The 20,695-nt window shown below is 37.3% G+C and overlaps 1 protein-coding gene across 2 annotated transcripts in view; it reads left to right on the top strand.

Annotated features, from left to right (window-relative positions):
* SYT10 (synaptotagmin 10) overlaps positions 1–20,695 on the top strand; it is a 67,279-nt gene that overhangs the window by 11,118 nt on the left and 35,466 nt on the right. For both annotated transcript variants that reach the window (XM_044227978.1, XM_044227977.1), the window contains exon 2: positions 8,513–8,870. In XM_044227978.1, the coding sequence (XP_044083913.1) occupies positions 8,513–8,870 (358 nt within the window). The remainder of the gene's footprint in view (positions 1–8,512; positions 8,871–20,695) is intronic.

The raw sequence follows: 20,695 nt of genomic DNA, 5'->3' as shown, positions 1-20,695 counted from the left end.
GAGATCATGACCTGAGCTGAAGGCAGAAACTTAACCCACTGAGCCACTCAGGGACCCCTAAATTATAATTTTTTGATTAATTATAAGAAATCATATATCTGTACATTTTGAAAACCAAAGAACTAGAATTTTAAAATTTTTTTAAATGATACAGAAACATAAGAATATCAATTAAGGCAGTGGTGATGGAAATTGAGAGCATGCTGACTGGTCTGTGCTTTTCTGTGTGATCTTTTCTGTCTGCATAGTTAGTAGGCAATTAGATCTAACATATTTTACCGGCCTCAGAGAATTCAAATGCTATGGTCTGGTTATAAAGACTATATAGCAAAGTTCTGCTTTACTAAGTTTCTGAAGAATCACATTTTTTGGCTTATTCTGTTTTCTGATGAGAGTTGTTTTAGTTTTTTAGAAGTGGGTCACTTTATTTTGAGATATTAAGACACAATAAGAGAGTAAGATCTCTATAGCTAAAGTGAGTCAGAGATATCCAGTCAGAAAGGTAAGTAAATAGATAGTGGTAAAGCAATGGTTATGCATATATATGTAATCAAACCAGAGTTTGAGCAATTTTAAACCTGATTATCTTGGTACCTAGTCTAATATCTGTATAATTCATTAACTCTTAGGCTTACCAAGATATAATACGATGAACGTCATATAATGGATTCTTTTTAACTATCCAGAGGCATTGTAAATTTGAGATAGATCCTACTCATCAAGTTTGCAATTGCAAGGAATAACTTCAGAGGCTCTGCCCCGAAGGCAACTCGTTTACGTTCATCACTCCGGCCTCCCAGTGTTGACCCCAGTGATCTTTTCTCTATCTTACCTCCCCAGTCCCCAACCAAAAGTTTCTATGCTTTCACCTTTTCTCATTTGGAAACTCCAGCCCATGCACCTTTCTATTCTCTGAACCCTCTGCCAATAAATATGGCACCATACTTAATGTTGCATCATTTCATCATCTCAGTCATTTTTTTTCCTTTGAAGTATATTTTGGATCTTCCTGTACTACGGCGAAGAGGAACCTCATTCATGGATAAATTTATCTTCTTTATCCCTACACCAGAACAATTGAATATTCAGGGGATTTTTAAAACCTGGCAGGCTAGCATCATTCTATTAGCCTCTCATTTCAAAAGAACCCTCAATTCTGAATAGAAATCCTATGTTTCCCTATTCGAGTTTCTCCTGTTCTCTACAATTCTTATTTTAAAACTTTCTCAGTGTGTTCAAATATTCCAAACAATTCCCCCAAATATCACTAAATAACCGGCAGTTGACCCTAACTTCTACTTTGGAGAGAAGATACTACTTGTTAGGAATTCACTTGACTTTCTGCCCAAAGACCTATAAACTTAGGTGATTCCAGAACCACCTACTTTTTCTTGCAAAGGGAAAAACGAGGCAGTCCTTTCACCGTCACCTCAGACCCCATCCATCCGTTGTCTCCTGTTTTGGGACTTCACCATTAATTATGCCTTTTGCTTAACTTTCTGTGTACTCTTGTCCGATTCCTTCCCCTCATTTTTAAAACATGCTTGAGTACTACACATCCTGATAAAACACCTTCATCAACGCCATGTGCTATTCTAGTTACTGCTTTCTCTCACCTCCTTTCCTTCATCCAGTTTCCTGAAGGAATTATCTACTCTTACAGAATCCACTTCATCATTCCTATCATTTATTTAACCATATTAAACTGGTTATACAGCCTCTGCTTCACCAACTGCATTGAATTCACCAAAGACCTACTTGTTAATGTTAGTAGTTACTTATTCTAATTGAACTTACTTTAACTTTTTTATATGGTTGATTACTTCTTAAAATATTTTTCTTCAAACTCTGTGAAAACACATTGACCTGATTTCCCCCCCATACTTCTCTATTATTTTTTAATCTCCTATGCACATAGACTCTTTGTTCCTTTAAGTTCTTTTTCTTTAAATATTGATGTACTCAGTTTTCTACAGAATTTCTGTCTTCTTACATGGATCCAGATTCCACTATTTTAAAAAGTCCCTTAATTTTATCTTTAGTTGCAGTCATCCATGACCAATAGCTTCCTCAAAATTTCTACTTGCCTGACCACAAGTACTTCAAACTCAATATGACCAAAGCTCAAAGTCATGGTCTTTCTGACTTTGTCATCCCATTTGTCTCCCACTAACTCACATTCTTGTCCTTCAGTCTTCACACTCCTTAACTAGAGTTTTAAACTTCCAGTGATTTCCTGAATCTGCTCTTTTCCCCATTCCAACAAACCTCATTCAGAACCACTGTAATCCCTCTGTGGATGACTATCATAATCTGTTAGCTAGTTTTGCCTCTTCTAGTCTCACTTCCACTCTGATCCTCTCCCTAGCCAGAGTGTTACTTCTGAAATGTGTATCTGACCTTTTCAGTATCCTGATTTAAGGTCAAGACTGAAGTTACTGATTTTCTTTGAACTAAGTCTAGACTCATAACGTTTTTCATGCCGTGGTTAATTATTGACTTGTAATCATAAAAATATCATTTAAAATATTTTGATGACTTTATAAATTCTTCCAGATCCTCCTAATATTTTTAAATTCAGATTTTTTTTTTATTTTGCTGAACACATTTTGTTGAAAAAAAAAATCATAAAGACCTAAGGATTAAACAGTTGATTTGGGTCTTTAATACTTATAATTTAATTACTTACAACTATAATAGCAGGCAATGTAAAAATATATAAAATACAATAAGCTTACTTTTATAACTTTAGTTTTATTTTTTCAGGATAAAATTGGAATTATCCCAACTTTTCTCACTTTTACTGTTGAGAATAAATACCTTTTCCCCTTTGCTCTGTTTTTGGATGGAAGGAACTATAAGATAGGAATAATCCTGGAATCTTGGCCAACCCCCATCTCTGAGAAATGCCATTTCTCCCTATTTCTCCCTTCTTCGAGGTGTAAGCTTCATATCCTCAGGAAACAAATATTCTCTACTCCTCCATGTAGTAAATTTTACAAGGTCCAGTCCTCATGGGGAATACCTGTGGTAGTCCAGCCACACTTGTGACTATATGGACAAGTGTAATTAAATTCAAGGTAGTATATTAGTGAGTCCACTTTCTGCTACACCTAAGCTGATAGCTGCTAGTATTTATTTGCTACCTGTTTGAACACTGTGTCTGCCTCTCAGTTGTTCTGAGCACATATGGGTAGAAAAATGGGATGTTATTTGTTAGCTTCCTGAAACATTAGCGTTTACTTAGAAATGATGGTGTTCATTTTAAACAAATTCACTCCTTTCAGTACCAGATATCATTAGATGAGTCTCTCCTGTTCTTACTAATTTGTGAATCACCATTCAATCCATTTATCCACACCCCATCTATAACTATGCCTCTTTTTCCCTCAGTACTCTTGTTTAAAGAAAAGTAAATAGTTGATAGCAACCCATCACTGTACTTACTATGCAAATGACAAGGCTAACTATTTTATATACATTTCCTTAAACCTGACAACACCCTATGAAATAATTATAAACACGCCTTTTTTTTCTGAGCCTCTTAAAACCTAACTAACCAACCTCCCCAAAGTCACAGTGGTGGAGTTGACATTTGAACCCAGATCTATAAACTATATTATAAACTATATTATAGGCTATATTGTACAAGGATTCCTTCCTAGTACAAGGATTTCTGCATATTCCCTCCAAATCACTCAATTTTTTTCATCCAGCCACATTGAAATCCACAGATATTTGAGTTCCTTGTCAGATAACTCCCAAAATATGTATGCAGTAACTCCATAAACACTTTTGACCATGTAATAAATACCAGACACTAAAACAGTGAGTACGTTCGGTTTCTGCTCTGAAGATCAAGGAATGAGAGTCTATGTAGGACGGGAACATCTGGAAAAACACAATAAGTACAGGTTCATAATGTCTTGTCCACAATTATGATACCTCAAAATGCTGAAAACCAAAAAAAACAAAAAAGTATTCTGTAAATTGTAGCACTTTGGCATCAACACCTAACCTGAATTGGCATTACACTACTTATAATCTTCAGTGATCCCACTTATACATTTCATTATAGATATATTGATGTGTTTGGTTACTGATGTTATCCCACATGATGTGTACCATGTTGCCTTTCTAATGTCCAAAAGAAAATAACAATTTTTGAAAAACACCATGTCCCAGAGATGGAGTAAAGAATTAAAAGACAATCAAGTTATTATAATAGCAGTGTTATAGTGGTGGGTGTCCTTTCAAAGCTCTTAGGAATGGAAGAGACAGAGAGGGTCAAGAAAGAGGAACTATTGGATCTGATTATTGAGTACAAATTTGCCAGGCAGCCAAAGAGGAGAAGAAAATGCAGTTACATGGAGCTACATGAAACAGCCTGAACAAAATCATAAGACAATATGTGGTCAGGGGAAGGGGATTAGGTGGGAAGGTGGCAAAAGAATAAAGCTGATCAATACCAAGTGGCCAAATCCCAGAGATGCTATGGAATGCCTTACAAAGTTTGGATTTGTCCCAGATGGTTAAAAAGTGACCTGGAAGGATATTAGGCCAAGACAGGTAAGGCAACCATATGTCTCAGATGCCAGGACGGGATGGGTTTCTTCCTGCTGTCCTGGCATGTGTGGTAGCACAGCTTTTCACTTGCACAAGTAACTAGTGTGGATGAAATAGTTTATGGCCCCCTAAAAGGTAGAACGAGATACTGATTTTATTTTTTTATTTTTTAAAGATTTTATTTATTTATTTGACACAGAGAGAGATCACAAGCGGCTGAGAGAGAGGCAGGCAGAGAGAGAGAGGGAAGCAGGCTCCCTGCTGAGCAGAGAGCCCAATGTGGGGCTTCATCCCAGGACCCTGAGACCATGACCTGAGCCAAAGGCAGAGGCTCAACCCTCTGAGCCACTCAGGCACCCCCAGATACTGATTCTAGAAAGAAAATTGTCATCAGTAGGGAAAATGGAATTAAGGTCAGAGATTTTCACAGCACTTTTTCCTAGGATGAGAACAACCTTGTGAATGCCAAAGCCCATCACTTAGGAACAGTGGCATAAATGAGTGCCATCAAATTGTTGTGGGTAGATCGTAAGTTCTCTAATACCCATAAGTAAGAAGGGAGGCATTTTCAGTTGTGAACTGAAAACTACTTGCATCCTTACCCTACCCCACATTGTCCCGCAGTTTCCTTATTTCTTGGCTTTTGGCTCCAACTGGGTAGAAATGAGCAGATTGAACAGTTAAAATATCCGTAAAAATATAATATAAATGGAGCCAAATATACATAAAGATTATGAATCCATAATTATAGTGTTTACTCCTCCATTTAAAGCCATAGTTAATCATCAGGAAGCACACTTTATATATTTTTTCTTTTTTTCCTCAAGCCCTGGGACTAATGAACAATTAAAAAGTAAAAATAAGGTAAACTACAAAATGTAAAGTGTGATCACACATTCCTCATCAATGGAATATAAATGGGAAAGATATTCAATGGTTGCTTTAATAAGCAACTGGAAAAATGAGATAATATTAATATCTATGTATAATACTTGTCAAATTAATTTTTATTCTTATAATGAAGTAGCATTAAAAACTTAGAATTATTTCAATTTCTGAGTAGGTTTCCATTAGCTACAAATTAAGAGTTTAAGCACAACCATTTTATCTTACTACTCAGGAAAATGTAAATTAAAGCAAGGTATCGTTTCCCGATCGTATTAGTGAGAATTAAAGTACATCAGCATTTTTTTGAGACTGTAGGAACTGGTAAACTCATAAAATGTTTTTGTTATAGTTACTCTGGGGTTCTTTTGGAAGTATCTAGTAACATCAAAACGTGCATAACCTATGACTTTGCAATTCTATTTTTAGATACTGACCTTAGAAAAATATTCACAAATACACACAAGAAGTAAGGTACAAGGATGCTCATTGTAAGTAACTGTTGTAACAGCAAAACACTGGACATAATCTAAATAGCTGTCATGAGGAAGTATTATGGAATACATGTGAGATGAGGTTAAACCTCAAGGATCATTGAACTTAAAAAAAAGTTAGAGAAATATGTAGCAAGCTATTTGTGTTTTTTAAAAAGTATATTAAACAATTATATGTTTTTGTGAGTTGTTTTTTTTTTTTTTTTTTAAGAAATACCTTAGTGCTTGGGCTGGACAGATACACACCAAACTGGGATCAAAGGTTGCTTCTAGAGAGGAGTGGGAAATCCTGAATTTGCAGTAGTAGTTAAAGGAAATTAGATTTGTTCTTTATTAGTTTGCTAGGTCTTTCATAACAAGATACCTAGACTGGTGGCTTAACAGAAACTTATTTCTTCACGGTTGTGGAAGCCAAAAGTCCGAGATCAAGGTGTCAGGAGGGTTGATTTTTTATCTGAGAGCTGTCCCCTTTGGCCTGTACGCAGCCACCTTCTCCGTGTCTTCACATCGTCTTTCTCCCTGAGTATCTTTGTCCTCATCTCCTCTTCTTATAAGGACACCAGTCCCTGGAATAGGGCCTATTCACAGGACCACATTTTGCCTCAATTACTAATCTAAAGGTTCTGTTTCCAAATGCAGTCACATTCTGAGGCCCTAGGATATGAGGACTTCAACGTAAGAAAGTGGAAGAGATAAAGGAACAGATAAGAGTTCAGCCTCTAACATATTCCTAACTTTTTATTTTGAACAAATAAAAGATATTGGATTCATATTTTACAAAAATGAGGCTAAGCAAAGTTGTAAAAGAAAATTACAAGGTTATTTACATCTAGAAAAATCTCCCTTTACAGGAACTCTGCTTGATTCTGAAGAGTGCTATTATACCAAGTTGCTAACTTTGGTTATCTTAGGAGGTTGAAAATGGAAGTGGGTAGTGGAAAATCATTAACTTTTTTTAAAAAAAGACTTTACAATTTAGAGCAGTTTTAGATTTACATAAAAATTGGGGGAAATAGTACAAAGGTCCCATGTACCCGACACCCAGTTTCTCCTATTATTAACATTTAACATTAATATGGGACATTTGTTATAATTAATGAACCAGTATTGATACATTGTTAATTAAAGTCCATACTTGAGTCCCATTTCCTTAGTTTTTACCTAATAGTCCTTTTTCTATTCAAGGAGTCTGTCTAGGATACCATCTTTTATTTAGTTGTCATGCCTTTTTTTGGCTGTGATCATTTCTCAGGCTATCTTTTTATCTGGGAACCTTGGCAGTTTTGAAGAGTACTCATCAAATACTTTATAGAATGCCCTTCTACCAGAATTTGTCTTACATATTTCTAATGTTTAGACTTCGGGTTATGGATTTGGGGAAGAAGACAACAGAGTTAGAGTGCCATTTTCATCACTTATCAGGGGTGCATACTAGCAACATGATTCATCATTGTCGATGTTCATCTCGATCACCCCAGTGAGGTTTCTAGAGTTACCCTTTTTTTTTACCCTTACTTTTTCCATGCTCTCCTTTTCAGAAGGAAGTCACTATGTGCAGTCCACACTTAAGGAGTTGAGAGCTGGGCTCCACCTCCTTGAGAGCAGAATATCTACATAAATTGTTTGAAATTCTGCACAGGAGATTTGTTCCTTCTCTCCCATTCATTTATTGACTCAATCTTACTAACTTTTTTTTTTTTTGCTATATTTCTTTAAATTATTTTGCATAATTATCATGTATTAAGTTTGTAAATATTTTAAAGTAAGTTTATTTTAGAGATACTTAGGTAACACATCATTAATTTGGAACTCTAAAAAGAAGGAACATACAAGGTTATCAGAACAGACCAGGGGAATTTAAAAATACGCTATTACTATACCCATTCTCTGTTAGTAACATGTTATCCTCATTTAGACTATAGAAAGTGGTTTATGCAAATACTTAACATTATTCTCTGCTTCAAGAGTGAGAAGTTTGCATCTTTAGATAAAAAGATGAAGCAAACAGAAGCCTTTCCTGCTGTGTGCATTCTCCAAGTTTCTTTTGTTTGTTTGTTTTTTTAAAGATTTTATTTATTTATTTGATAGAGAGAGCACAAATAGGCAGAGAGGCAGGCAGAGAGAGAGGGGGAAGCAGGCTCCCTGCTCAGTAGAGAGCCTATTGCGGGGCTTTATCCCAGGACCCTGAGACATTAACCGGAGCCGAAGGCAGAGACTTATCCCACTGAGACACCCAGGTGGCCCTCTCCAAATTTCTTAAGCTTTGTAACTTCAAGACAGATTATAAGCTGCCACCTTCAGTTTGCAAACTCTTGAACCCCTTGTAGTGTTCCTGGAAGTAATATGCTTTTTCTGTGTACAGTTTGAAGTTTTCATATATCTCCTTTGAGAATTTTCAGGCACAGTTATTAATCTTTCCTCCCTACACAGATAAATTAAAAGTAAATTTTGAAATTCTCAGTCAGAAAGCTATTAATAATAATCGTAGGTAAATTATCTCTCCATTGCTGCTCTTTTATCTACACTCTCAATGAATTAACATTTCTTTACATTGTAATTTTTTCCAGATATTTCAGTCAGCTTGTTAGCGGTGGTTGTCAGCTTCTGTGGCCTGGCCTTGTTGGTTGTTTCACTTTTTGTCTTCTGGAAGCTGTGCTGGCCTTGCTGGAAGAGCAAACCGGTGACTTCCAACATCAGTACCCTTCCACAGAGCATTTCAAGTGCTCCTACTGAAGTTTTTGAGACTGAAGAGAAAAAAGAAGTTAAAGATAACGAAAAGCCAGCTCTAAAAGTTATTGAACCTGCTATAAAAATCAGCCACACTTCCCCTGATATCCCAGCAGAAGTCCAAACTGCTTTAAAAGAACATTTAATTAAACATGCACGTGTGCAAAGACAAACTACTGAGCCTACATCTTCATCCCGGTAAGGAAAGATCAAATACATAAAACTGGGCGTGTGTGTGTGTGTGTGTGATTTCATAAGAGAAAAAAAAAAAACTGAGGTGGGAAAGGAGAAAAGAAAAGACAAACAGGAGAAATGAGAAGGACACAGGAAACAGATAACTGAATAAAGATGAAAAGGACAGAGTAAGAATCAAAGAAACTCAGGACAAAGGAGCCAAACAGGGAGCAGTACCAAGAACGTTTAGTAGACTCTGAAGTCTCGGTAAAATCATATAACTACAGGTTATTATTTATGAACTCTTTCCCTTGAAATATCATGGCTCAATAGATACTACTTGCAGTCTTTCAATTTAGTTTAAGTTGACCAATAAATACCATGAAAACAGCCATTTGCAAAGTCTGTCATGAAATCCTTGAGAACTTCACAATCAAAATTGAGTTACAGACACTAATGTTTAATCTACAGTTGTTTAGCAACTACACTGTCAACATGGAACCACAGGAAAGTGTTATTTGAATCCACACAGACCAAACTCTTACACTGGGCAGTGTGCGAGACGCTCTGCCAGGCTTTTGGTAAATATCATGAGCATACTGAGGAGCGTACAGAAAATGAGGGAAAAGGAAGCCCTCTTTGTGGAGATACATTTTAACTCTGCTTGGAAAAATCAGCAGAAGATCTCTTTTTTTTTTTTTTTAAAGATTTTATTTATTTATTTGACAGAGAGAGATCACAGTAGGCAGAGAGGCAGGCAGAGAGAGGGGAAGGGAAGCAGGCCCCTGCTGAGCAGAGAGCCCGATGCGGGACTCGATCCCAGGACCCTGAGATCATGACCTGAGCCGAAGGCAGCGGCTTAACCCACTGAGCCACCCAGGCGCCCCCAGCAGAAGATCTCTTGAATGAAAATAATTTGCTATAGTGTATTTCAAATTACACTAACTGTAAAAAAAATTTTTGTGTCTGTGAAGATAAAGCCTTAAAGACACTCAAAAAATTTAGGGTAAAAATGTTCAATTAATTTACAAAACATTTTTTTTTAAATATTAGCAGCAGCTATGAACATCAGTGAGCTTAGCATTTAGAATTATTCAGCTCTTTTAACTGATAAGTGCACCCGGCACAGTACACTTTCTCTCTTGATCCTAAAAAAAAAAAACATAAAGATTGAATTATACATATCTCATATTTTCTAAGAGAAAAAGTGGAAGACAAATTCAAAGTTTTACTAAAACTTTGATATCATTTCATCTGCCTCTTTGAATTTTCTTGTTTATATGAGTGGGGAAGAACGGAAGAAGGAGAGAATTATTTTGAGCACTTGCAATTTAGCCACTATGCCAGGCAGCCTTCCTGCTAATCCTTGGCCAACCTGCATGAGGTAAGTATTATTAATCATTCCCATTACTTGTGAGTTAACTCAAACCCAGAGAGATTTAAAAATTTGCCTGAAGTCGTGCGGCTGGCCAAAGTTAGAATTCAAATTTATCCCGATTGATGGTTTCACAGTTTAAGTGTGAAAGCCAAGGGGATATAGTTTTCTGAACTCAAAGATGTGGGTCACAAAGTCTGCTGTGGACAGACGGTTTGGAGATTGAAAAATAAGGGTATCTTCCTGCTCATTTTTCTCAGAAATCTAAAATTATAAGTGGTTATTGTGAATGATCAGAGTCATGATTTTAATCTCTTTGGCATTGAGATGAATTCCTTGCAGAAAACTTGATTGTGTGTAGTTCTCCAAACCCCTCAACTACGTTAACTACTTCATCACACCAGAAATAACCTCATATAGAAGGAGGAGGAAATTGCTGAGTGCATTAGGCAGCCCACTTGGACAAAGAGATCAAAGGTACATTATCATAGATTAGATTATTCTGCTCAGATCCTAACTTCTCACTAAAATGTAGCAAAATCAGACCACATACATGCACACACACATGCACACACACATACACACAATTAATTTAATGCTTGATATCATCACCTTTAGGCTATGCCAGCTCCAGTCTGCTCTTGGGACTCCCTTTGACTTGGCTCAGACAGTAGATGACAAACTTCTTAGCCTTTCAAGCTTTATTTGTCTCTATAATTTCATAACATTTTGGTTGGTCCAGAACTTAACAGCATTGCTGGAAATGGGCAAATTTTCCAGGTTCTCATCTTCCTTTTCAAATGCCTGTACATTTGGTCCTGTCAGCCTGCCAGAGACCAAGCAACCAGCCAGGAGGCATCCGTGTATTTCTTTATTACTAACATTCTTCTAGCCTGTATCTTGATTGACTGACTGTTCATTCATCCTGTAGTCTTATTCAGTAGATATTTAGTAATGAGTATCACCAAATATTATGCATACTCCGTCTACTCTGTAAATCTGAGGGAGCTGGAAAAAAATTTACAACATAATGCAAAGACAAGACTTGAAAGACCAACTTCAAAATAAGGAATTACAAGTACAAACTGTGATGGAGAATGTGGAATTCTGAGAACAGAAAGATTATTTCCAGCATGAGGCTGAGAGAAGGGCCATTAAGGAATCCAGGAATTCACATGAATGGCTACTGGGAAAAGGTGTGCATCCCAAATGGAAACATTTTATGTGAAAAGACACTGAATAGGAAACGTTACCATAAAAACAGCAGGTAAAATACCTTGATCAGAAAATAGAGTTCAGTGGAGGAATAAAGGAAGAAGAGAAAGTCAGCTAGAATCAAAGTATAAGAGGCCTTGAAATCATGGCCACGATGTTCAAGTTCTGTCCTGTCAAAAAATATTTGGCACAGAAGAGTCCCTTGTATAAAGAGCTGTGTTTTAGAAAAATTAATTTGGCAATAGCTTAAAGGACAGACTAAAGAAAATGACATCTATTTAGAAACTTATGTAATAGTTAAAGCATGATAAAAATCAGGAAAAAGCAAACAACAACCGAAAGACAAAAGCCTGAGGGCAGTTGTGAAGGAAGAATCTAAGACCCTTTATAAAAAGCACCGTGACTCTTCAAATCATTACAAGCATAGCCTAAACCACTGCAAAGCCTGCCATTTGAACTATTAAAATTGGATGATACCAAGCTACCATGCAAGCATTTTAATTCCATATTCCCCCACACATACAGCTCTGTGTTGCTTTCTTAGGCAGAAAATCTGCCAAGTTCACTTTGGTATTGTTCTTGACACCTAGATAAAATACTGAAGGAACTCAGGCTACATTTTTTAGTTAAAAAAAATAATAATAAATTAATGAATTTGATAACCTCATCTATCTATCCAAATGGATATTTTATGACTGCCCACGAAAGGAATGCTCTGTCTTTTGACTGTCCTCCTGTAGACCTTACCTCTCTGCCTCTGTGTTTTTGCCTGTATTGCTTCCCATGTCTGGAATGGTGACCTGTTTTTTATCTACTATAAGATGTTTAAGGAAAATGTATCTGAGAATCTACTTTCTCTGGCCAGTTATAAGCTATTATTCTTTATTACTTAAAGGAGAGTTGCTACAATCTAGCAATTATTGATTGTCCTAATATTAAGCTGTAGCTGCTTGCCAAACTCAATGCTACCTTCTCAGAGAACAAGGCTGTGTAGCCACTTTCATGCATTCCTAATTTCTATCACTGTGTAGGTACCTAATAAGCATCAAATGACACTTTGATTGATTGGTCATCTCTCTACTTCACTTTGCTCCTTTAATAATAGCATCAAGTTGTGAGATAAACTGCTCATTTTAGAAAGAGGTTAATGATGGTATACTCCTAAGATGAGTATGAGGACCAATTTTCCATGCATTCTATTAATGATGTCCAGAAGAGGTGAATAATAAGTGGCAAAATAAATTGTTGAGGATGAGGAGTTATGTAGGTTAGCCACTGCTAGAGAGGAGTCTAAGTGTCTAAGTGAAAAGTAATTAGGAAACCTAATGGCAGAGCCAACTGAACAAGAACAAAAGCAAGAAAGCATTCATGGGAAGAAATCATTGACTTATATGTGCTCATGGATTTACAATAAGCTATGGTTGCTTGGAAAATAATTTTTAAAATCATCACATAAGAGAAATGAAAGAATTATGTAAAAATACATAAAACTGGATTGTATAGTTTAAGAGATTTTTTTTAATTAAATTCCTCTGAAAAGATAGCAAAAATTACAATTATCCATTCCAGGACACTGTAAGGAATGGAAAGCAAGATGTGACACAAAGGGAGAGTTTCAAAGATAGAACTTAGCTAGGATATCAAGAAGCAACACTTACCGAAAACTGTGAGGACCTCAGATCTAGCTCTTTGAATTAAAATTTTATGAAACATACTGTGCAGGTGCTTGAACTGGTTAAATAAGCCTTTTCATGAAACATGTATTCAATAAATACACCAACTTCTTTTCTGAAATGGGATGACTGTTTGTACCAAGGTCAGGAAAAATTCCTTATAAAATATAATCAAACATGGGAGTTTTCTGGCACTGATAAATATCATCACTTCTTTACAAACACTAATTACAAATTGATTGGGCCCTCCTTTATAATATAAATCATTCTCGGGATGTTTGATTTCATTAGTCACAGGAGTATTTGGGTAAATGATTTTTTTAAAAGGTTTTATTTATTTGAAAGAGAGCTTGAGAGAGAGAGCACAGGGGAGGGGCAGCAGGAGAGGGAGAAACAGGCTTCTGGCTAAGGCAGGAGCCTGACATGGGGGCTGGGTCCCAGGGCCCTGAGATCATGGCCTGAGGCAAAGGCAGATGCTTAACAGACTGAGCCACCCAGGTGCCCAGTAAATGGTTTTTTAAAAAGATTTATTAATTTATTTTAGAAAGTGAGAGAGCATGAGTGGGAAGGGCAGACGGAGAGGGAGAGAAAATCTAAAGCAGGTTTCATGCTCAATGCTGAGCCCAGATGAGGGGCTTGATCTCAGGACCCTAAGATCATGACCTGAACCAAATCCTAAAGTCTGATGTTTAATAGCACCACTCAGGTGCCCCTAGGGTAAATTATTCTAATACAAATTCCAGCAAACATTTCCTGAATCCCAGTATATGTTAGTATGAAATTCATGAAAAGATGAATAATACGTAGTCTCTGCCATTATAAAGAGCACCATCTAGGAAAAGGGCTGAGAAATGGAAGACCAATTTGAAAACAACTAATTTCAATACACTGTTTGCAGACATCAGGAACAGCATAGTAGACTGAGAAGTAGGCACCAGTAGAGTAGGAGAAAAGCCAGGAAGGTATAACCCAGAGGCCAACTGAAGAGTGTATGTCAACAACCAGGAGAGATGAACTGTTAAGGGACTCTGGTAAATCTGGCTGGGATGAAGACTGTGAATTGCCCCGTGAGTTTAGCAATGTGGGGAAGACATTGTTCAAATTTTCAAGACTGGTTTTGGTGGGGTTGTGCATGTGAAAAGCTAATTAGAATATGTTTAAATAGAATAGAAGGAAACAAATTAAACAGTGAACAGACTGTCCTCAACTCTTTCAAGGAGTTTTGCTACAAATGTGTCAGAGAAACATAGTAGTACAGAGAGAGGAAGTGGTATGAGGTTTTCTTTAAGATAGGAGAAACAACAGTGTCTTTTTTTTTTTTTTTAAAGATTTTATTTATTTATTTGAGAGAGAGAGACAGTGAGAGAGAGCATGAGCGAGGAGAAGGTCAGAGAGCGAAGCAGACTCCCCATGAAGCTGGGAGCCCGATGTGGGACTCGATCCCGGGACTCCAGGATCACGCCCTGAGCCGAAGGCAGTCGTCCAACCAACTGCGCCACCCAGGCGTCCCCAACAGTGTCTTTTTTATGCAGATAGAAGCGACCCCACTGAGAGGGAGGATTAATAATGCAAGAATCAGAGGGAATATTCTTGAAGGTGACAAGAGAGAAAATGGGAGTTAGTATATAAGTGGAGGAATTGTCTTTAAGGCAAAATATATGGGTTACAGATACTGCTAAGAGGGTTGATAAGATGTTGTCTGTGGAAGGTTTCTGCTCTTTGCTTCAATTTTTCTGAGCGAATTGGAAAACTGGGTTTTAACTGAGACTTAGCATGAGGAAGAAGGGTGATGAAAGTTTGTAGAAAGGTGAGAACGTGAAATGGTCTTCTTGCAAATCTGGGAGATTGAGAGGGAGAAGAGATTGCTGTGTTACATTAGGGCTTACATGAGAAATGTGGTCATGAATTTAAAGTGGAGCAGAGAGAGTTGTTTTATGTTTTTCTCCATTTGCATTCACTTGCACATGTGCCGGTGGAGAGATGATGGAAGCGTGAATTCAACCGGAGCTGCAGTTATTTTTTTGTCCTGCAACTAAGAAGGTAGAAAGCAACAGGGAATTGGAGATGTGTCCCTGAGAGTGACTCTAATGACTAGCCATGGAATTAAAACTGGATAATGAGAGGGAAATGATATCAGGGAAGTAGGGATTATGAAATTGAGGTATAGTCAAAGATTGGAGGTTCTGGTAATTTGGAAAGGTTGTCTGGGGGGCTTAAGGGGGTCTGAGCTAGAAAGATAAGAGGCATCGATCAGAGAGAGATATGCATGACATTGGGGTTGTGGACAGTTTGTAGCTAATTATGACAAAATCTATGTACATGGTAGGAATTTCAGGAAGTAAAAGGCATCATAGCAGGAGGGGAGTTCAAAGAACCTAGAGGCCACAAGGTAGAAAGAAACATGTGCATTGCTAGAAATCAGAACGGAAATTTGTCAAAGAGAGTGTTAGTGAACCAGGAAATGAAAATAATGAAGACTTTAAAGGGAGTGATTTATTAATCAATAGATGGCTAACAATAAGTAATAATGGGGATGCGACTAGCTGACTTGAGCTTCAGGGCTGGTAGAAGTGGATAAAGGGAGAATGGGGTCAAAGTGACAATGGGAAAGAAGACAAATGCACGACTGCCCCACCTCCAGCTAGCGGAACAAGGACTGTGGGGAACGTATCAGCCACCACTTTAGAGAGGCAAAGAGGGAACCGTGTCCTTAGAAAAAAGCTATGTTTCTACTGAACAATCAGGTGAGAAGCATATTCAAAGAAGAGATTAAGGATATGGAGGATTTTGCTGATGTCCAGTTTTTATTTTTAAAAATTCATTGTGACATATTATATAGCTTAGTCTGCCTTCATATATGCAGTACCTTGCCTTGGTTAGGCTTGGCAATATATATATTTGTTTGTGTGTGGGTTTTTTTGCTGAGATTTTTGTGTGTTGAATGAGTCACTCCTGTTCTTGTTTCAAATTGAATATAAGAAAACAGGAAACAAAGATGAAAACTTAGTTTACTGCAAACTTGATTTAGTCTTACTATTCAAGCCTTCTTAACTGTGAAATACGGCTATAACGTTTAATATATGCTGACAGTTTTTGATACAAATTTCAGTAGTAACAAAAACAAGGAGAGATTAATTCCTTCTAAACATATTGAATAAATCAGTAAAATGCTGCTGAATATATTTTTGCTTTTCCTCTCTGAATTCTCAAGCAATATCTAAGGTAAACTTAACAAATGGTAAAGACGCTGCAATTAAGGGGTGCCTGGGTGGCTCAGTTGTTAAGCATCTGCCGTTGGCTCCAGTCTTGATCCCAGGGTCCTTGTCAGGGCTCTCTGCTCAGCCGGGAGCCTGCTTCTCCCTCTCCCTCTGCTTGCCTCCCTGCCTACTTATGCCCTCTCTCTGTCAAATAAATAAATAAAATCTTTTTTAAAAAAAGACACTGCAGCTAAGTGTAATAGGATAAAGGTTTCCCGTTTAAGGAAAAGAGAAATGCTAGGTTCTAAGAAGTGAATGAATTGGAGGGCCAATGTTACCCAGGACTGTGACCCAGGATGTGCTTGCTCAGGAATGACTTTCTGCCACCTGTGCAGCCCCAAACAGTAGCCCTAGGCTTGCGATTGTCAGAATCAGAGAATTCATTATGGCATTCATACTTCAGGTCCTTGTGTCCTGAATTCTAGTGATAATAACTGTTACAGACTATGAGAAGTTATAGTTTTCAAAGTCATCGTATCTAATATTTCCTTCAGTCTTCGCACTGAAAGGACTGTTTTATAAATGAGAGTAAATCTCCAACAAGTTAAGTGACTTGCCCGAAGTTGCTCTCACTTAGGGAAGCTGGAAACAAACTGTCTGATTCCAGGTCAGCATTTTCCCCACGCATCTCAGCGTTGTGATCTTTAAGCAGCTTCTTCTGGTTAGTAGAGAAAAGCTGGCTTGGTTTCCAGGGAGATCCCAGGACTCTACCTACACGACAACCAGACCAGCTCTGTCTTTACATATTCAGCTTCTGGCTTCTGATTCTGTTTGAAGGAAGGGATCGGTTGGTAATAAGCATCTGAAAATCACCATGTTAATGCATGTTACTCCTATGGCATCAAGTAATTTTGACTCTAGCTACTGTCAGATATTCCAGGTAAGGCAGGGAAAGTTTTTCCTTCCCTACCTGGGGAAGTGCCTGGGTGTTGCCCTTCTAGGTCTGAAGGGTACGAATGAGATCAGTAATAGTCAAGTGGCTTATACTTTGGTTGTATATTTGTGTGAGACTAGCCACTTATCATGTCATTCCAGAAAAGAAGAAGAAAAGGGGCTAGTGGTGTGTGGGGCGGGGGGAGCAAGAAGAAAGAGTCTGTTTTGTCATGGCACTAGTTTAGAATTGTAATAATTAAAGCTTCTCTTAACTGACTAGCTAAACTATGACTTAGACTATGCACTATTTACTCTATAATTAGGACACTAGCTTACTGGAACAAAAACATTACTACTCTTTGATTCCTGCTGGAGGGGCTTTACAGCTGTACAGTTATATTCAGAGACATAAGAAAGAATTTACTGATTTTTAGGGAGAGGATAGAAGGTTAAAATTTTAGGATATTGAAAAGTATAAGTGAGTGTGAGTGGAATCAACCTATAAAATATAAGGACTTTACTATTGGGGGGCTTTGTTTACAAAAGTTTTCTTTAAAAATCATTATAGGGGCACCTGGGTGGCTCCGTTGGTTAAGTGTCTGCCTTGGACTCTTGTCATGAACCCGGGGTCCTGGGATGGAGTCCCGTGTCAGGGTCCCTGCTCAGCGGGGAGCCTGCTTCTCCCCCTCCCTCTCCCTGCTGCTCCCTCTGCTTGTGCTTGCTCACTCTCACTCTTTTTCTGTCAAATAAATAAATAAAATCTTTTTTAAAAAAATCATTATATAAGTGAATGTGATTTGGGCAGAAATATTAAATTATTTAACAAAATATTCCTAATCTCTTAAGTACACTGAATATAGAACTGTTATATAAACCCCTTTCATAATTCAGAACATATACTACTTGTATTCCTTTATTATTTTTTAAAATTTACATCAACATTTTTATTGTCATTAATGGCTAATATTTGTTGAGTATTTACTACGTGCCATGCAAAGGGCTGAATGTTTGGGATGCATCATTTCACATAATTTGCACCACACATTATGGCGCAGGTAACAGCATTACAACCATTTTTCAGACCGAAGCTCTGAGAGGCCCTGCCCAGCATCAAGCACCTGGCAAGTGAAGGGAGTGAGATTTTTACTGTGGTTGGTGTGAACTTGTATTCCTTTTAAAATTCTTCTTACTTTTCCTAAATATTCTCTAATAGTTGCCTGTCCCTAATTTAAGCCCCTAATCCTGTATATCAAAGATAGATATATAGGCTTAAAGAAATAAATAGTATTCCATTATCATATTAGGGCTAAAAAAGTATCAAGAATTAGAATGAGATTAGCTGTACCATTTCTATAGTATTTAAGTAGTTGTTTAGTGTCCCAGCCTCAGCGATCAGACAACAAAAAGAAAAGGCATCCAAATCAGCAGGGAAGAAGTCAAACTTCCACTATTTGCAGATGACATGATACTTTATGTAGAAAACCAAAAGCCTCCACCAAAAAATTGCTAAACCTGATTTATGAATTCTAAAGTCACAGGATACAAAATCAGTGTACAAAAATCTGTTGCATTTCTGCATACCAATAATGAAGCAGTAGAAAGAAAAATCAAGGACTCAATCCCATTTACAATTGTACCAAAAACCATAAGACCCCAGGAATAAACCTAACCAAAAGGTAATGGATCTGTACTCTGAAAACTACAGAACACTTATGGAAGAAATTGAGGAAGACACAAAGAAATGGAAAAATATTCCATGCTCATATTTAATAAATATTGTTAAAATGTCTATACTACCCAAAGCAATCTACACATCTAATGCAATCCCTAACAAAATACCACCAGCATTTTCCACAGAGCTAGAACAAACAGTCCTAAAATTCATACAGAAACGACAAAAGACTCCAAACAGCCAAAACAATCTTGAAAAAGAAAAGCAAAGCTGGAGACATCACAATTTCAATCTTCAAGCCATATTACAAAGCTGTAGTGACCAAGGCAGTACTGGCACAAAAAGAGACACATAGATGAGTGTAACAGAAAAGAAACCCAGAAATGGACCCACAACTATATGGTCAACTAATCTTTGACAAAGCAGAAAAAAATATCTGACTGAAAAAAGATGGTCTCTTCAACAAATGTTGCTGGGAAAATGGGACAGCAACATGCGAAAGAATGAAACTAGACCACTCTTACACCACACACAAAAATAAATTCAAAATGGTTGAAAGACCTAAATGTGAAACAAGAAACCATCAAAATCCTAGATTAAAACACAGGCAGCAACCTCTTTGACATGAGCCATAGCAAATTCTTATCGATACATCTCTGGAGGCAAGGGAAACAAAGGCAAAAATGGACTACTGAGACTTCATTGAGATAAAGATTCTGCACAGCAAAGGAAAAAAAATCAACAAAATTAAAAGGCAGCCTTCAGAGTGGGGGGAAATATTTGCAAATGACATATCTGATAAAGGGTTAGTATCCAAAATCTATAAAGAGTCTATCAAATGCAACATCCAAAATAATAATAATAATAATAATAATAATCCAGTTCAGAAATGGGCAAAAGATATGAATAGTCATTTTTCCAAAGAAGACATACAGATGGCTAACAGACACATGAAAAGATGCTCAATATCACTCATCATCAGAGACCTATGAATCTAAACTATGGTGAGGTTATCACCTCACACCTATCAGAATGGCTAAAATGAACAACAGATGTTGGCGAGGATGCGGAGAAAGGGGAACTCTCTTACAGTGTCGGTGGAATGCAAGCTGGTGCAGCAACTCTGGAAAACAGTGTGGAAGTTCCTCAAAAAGTTAAAAATAGAACTCTCCTATGACCCAACAATTACACTACTATTTATCCAAAGGATACAAAAATATTGATTCAAAGGGGTATTTATAGCAGCATTATCAACAATAGCCAAATTATGGAAAGAGCCCAAAGGATCAACTGATGAATGGGTAAAAAGATGTGGTACACCCACACAAAACACACACACACACACACACACACACACACACACAAAGGAATGTTACTCAGCCATGAAAAAGAATAAAATGTTGCCATTTGCAATGATGTGGACAGAGCTACAGTGTATTATGTTGAGAAAAATAAGTCACTCAGAGAAAGACAAATACCATATGATTTCACTCATAAGTGGAATTTAAGAAACAAAACATAAACTTAGGGAAAGGAAGGGAAAAAAGAGTTGGAGGCAAAGCATAAAAGACTATAGAGAACAAACTGAGGGTTGCTGGAGGGGAGGTGTGTGGGCAGATGTGCTAAATGGGTGACAGGCATTGAGGTGGACACTTGTGATGAGCACTAGGGATTATATGTAAGTGTTGAATAACAATTCTTCTGAAACCAATATTGCTCTGCATGTTAGCTAACTAGAATATAAATAAATACTTGAAACAACAACATAAAAAGGAAATATGGAA

The sequence above is a fragment of the Neovison vison genome, chromosome 12 (assembly GCF_020171115.1).
Source record: "Neovison vison isolate M4711 chromosome 12, ASM_NN_V1, whole genome shotgun sequence".
Classification (NCBI taxonomy): Eukaryota; Metazoa; Chordata; class Mammalia; order Carnivora; family Mustelidae; genus Neogale; species Neogale vison.
Note: the sequence above shows the minus strand (reverse complement) of the source record. Positions and strands in the feature narration are given on the sequence as shown.